The 3092-nt window shown below is 41.2% G+C and overlaps 1 protein-coding gene across 1 annotated transcript in view; it reads left to right on the top strand.

Annotated features, from left to right (window-relative positions):
• The window catches only part of LOC107663590 (dmX-like protein 1), a 64558-nt gene that overhangs the window by 33654 nt on the left and 27812 nt on the right, over nt 1-3092 (top strand). The window contains exons 19-21 of the mRNA XM_016453821.1: nt 1236-1346; nt 1568-1737; nt 2492-2589. Of these exons, the coding sequence (XP_016309307.1) occupies nt 1236-1346; nt 1568-1737; nt 2492-2589 (379 nt within the window). The remainder of the gene's footprint in view (nt 1-1235; nt 1347-1567; nt 1738-2491; nt 2590-3092) is intronic.

The raw sequence follows: 3092 nt of genomic DNA, 5'->3' as shown, positions 1-3092 counted from the left end.
CGTTTCAATGATTCAGAGTTGACTCTTTCTTTTGAGAGACAATAACTTTATACACGGTGCACTTTCAGATTTGCAGGATGTTTTCATTCACTTAGGGTGCTTTCACACCTGTAGATCGATTGCTTTGTCCCGAAACAGGGATTAAAATTATTACAATGTTGCTTTTTATTCTTGGTGCGGTACGCTTTCACACGGCAAAGTTTCTAAACGGACCAAATTTGTTAATACAAGTCACGCGCGAGTAAACTGTTCTCTCATTGGTCAAAGTTCCACGGTTTATTTTCCGGGATTCCACTGAGCTGTCACACATGTCATCCGTCAGGATGGAACGATAACAGCTTCGCGGGCTTATTGTTGTTGTTGTTTTTTTGTAGCTGTCATTATAATAATTTATCATTTTGAGCAGGAGTCCAGGATTGATCGGGAAAACATTTTTAAAATGCACCTACTAGAAAGAAGAGCAATAAGACGGCATTATAAAATCAAAAAGTGCGCTTTTTTATTTTGAATGGCGAAGACGTGCTCACCCACAGACACTCACAGGTTCATTTTGAAGTATTAGCAAAACAACAAAGCTAATGCTTTTCACGGAACTTACGTAATTACCCATCATACATTGTGATATAGCCTGGTTCGTTGGTCCGTTAGATCGGATTGCTTTCTCACTACAACCGAACCGCTCCAGAGTTCGTTTTCAATCGAGCCGAGACCACCTCGTTCAGGCGATCTCGGACCGATTGTTTTGGTGCGGATCCGAGCGCGATTGCCGTGTTCACATATGCCCAAACGAACCGAGCTAAGGGGGGAAACCCGCCAGGTTCCGAAACAACGGGCCAGGTGTGAAAGCACCCTTAGAGCTGTGTTACACACTGCATGAAAGGTCATTTTCAAAAATCCATAATGGGGCACTTTAAGACATTTTACTGGCAGTTTTAGTTTTAAAGTGTCAGAGTGTTAGAGTGAAAAAAAAATCATTTTCACATATTAATAAAAAAAAAATCCATATTATTAAAAAAAATAATTAAAGGGTTAGTTCACCCGAAAATGAAAAAAGAAAATGAAAAAAAAAAATGTCATGCTTTTCTCATGTAACACAATAATGGCTTTAAATGATCTTTTGTGGGTAATTGCTCAGCCGCATTTGATGTATGATTAATATGTGATTAGATTAATTAATCGCCACATTGTATAATTGATTTACAGCCCTAGTTATGCTGTGATAAATCTTTCCTCAGGTGGAGAGACGCTGGATGAATGTGGGCTGAAGTTCCTGCTGGCCGTTCGCCTGCACACCTTCCTCCTCACGTCTCTGCCTCCGGCTCATCGCGCTCCGCTTCTCTGCCAAGGTAAGCGTTCAGATGGTGGGTCTGCATATTTCTGTAACTCTAAACAGTAGAGAATGCCTCAAAGAACACCAAGGTCATGGGTTTGATTCCCAGTGAAATGCATGCACTGGTAAAATGTGTACCTTGAGTGCAATTCCTTGCATAGACGTAATTGTAAATCTCAGCTATAATATGTTCTGTGGACTTCTGAGCTCAGTAACTCAGGTGCTGCTGGTCTACAGGACTGTCCACCTGCCACTACGCCTGGGCGTTCCACTCCGAGGCTGAAGAGGAGCTGCTCAACATGCTCCCAGCTCTGCAGAAAGGAGAGCCCGCGTGGCCCGAGCTGAGAGCCATGGGCATGGGCTGGTGGCTCAGGAGCACCAACAAGCTTCGCAGATGCATTGAGAAGGTTTGGCTAAACTGAGCCCATTTTCTGTGCATATTAGATGATGATGAGTAGATTTTGCCAAAATTGGCAGGATATATAATAATCCAGGATATTTCAGTAAATAACACACACATTCATGTTTTACTGTGTTGGAGTTGCATGCATTCTGCTGTGGAGTTATTAGGGGTCAAGCACCATAGTCATGTACTGTATCTGTTAGCTTTCCCTATATTGTTCTGCATTAGTCTGTGGCAGTCCGTAAACAGTTATTGAACCGTTCTCAAAATGGCAAATTTAGAGTTGTTTCCCCAAACTTTTAGAACTTTTAGCTTGTAACTGGTATATCATAACCTAACCTCAAGCATCAAATATTAAATATACATCAAATATACATAAATAATTTGTATCTCTGCAATGCTTCTGTATATTGACATACAACTTTGTAGGTGTTATTGTCACAGTGTGCACTATACATTTTAAAAGTTTATATATAATGCTAAATCTACTCATAATCTAGTCATAAACTCTCACACTGGTCAGCTCAGTCTGTAGCTGCTGCTTGTTTGATTATTCTTCTGTGCATCAGATGTATGTCTTCAGCCACGATATTCAGCGTCTTTGTTTGTCAGCACCTTGAGTTACATTGAGATGACTGAACAAAACTTAAACTTTAGTTATGCATTTATTTTTGTTAATTTTCTGTCTTATTTGTAGAGCATGGGCTTTATGAAGTCCAAACAAGTGTAATGATCAGTGATCCTCTATCTCCTACCAGGTAGCAAAAGCTGCTTATCAGAGAAACAACGACCCGTTAGACGCAGCCTTGTTTTATCTGGCCATGAAGAAGAAAGCTGTGGTCTGGGGACTGTACAGGTAACTACACACTCACACACACACACACACACACTCACTCACTCACTTATATACACACTCACACACACTGACACTCACACACACACACACACACACACAGGTTTGTTTTTGTGAAAAGTGGGGACTCTCCATAGGCGTAATGGTTTTTATACTGTACAGACCGTATATTCTATTGCCCTACACCAACCCTACCCCTAAACCTACCCCTCACAGGAAACTTTGTGCTATTTCAGATTTTCAATACACTCCATTCTGTGTGATTTATAAGCGTTTTGAAAAGTGGGGACATGGGGTAATGTCCTGAAAAGTCACCTTCTCCTTGTAATACCTATCATACCCTTGTCATTATACAAATTTATGTCCTCATTTGTCACAACACACACACACACTCTCTCTCTCTCACACACTCACACTCTCTCACACACACACACACTCTCTCTCTCTCACACACACGCAGACACACACACACTCTCTCTCTCACACACACACACACACACACACAC

Source organism: Sinocyclocheilus anshuiensis, unplaced genomic scaffold, assembly GCF_001515605.1.
Source record: "Sinocyclocheilus anshuiensis isolate Anshui unplaced genomic scaffold, SAMN03320099.WGS_v1.1 scaffold2586, whole genome shotgun sequence".
Taxonomy (NCBI): domain Eukaryota; kingdom Metazoa; phylum Chordata; class Actinopteri; order Cypriniformes; family Cyprinidae; genus Sinocyclocheilus; species Sinocyclocheilus anshuiensis.
The sequence above is the reverse complement of the archived record's forward strand: the minus strand, read 5'-3'. Positions and strand labels throughout refer to the sequence as shown.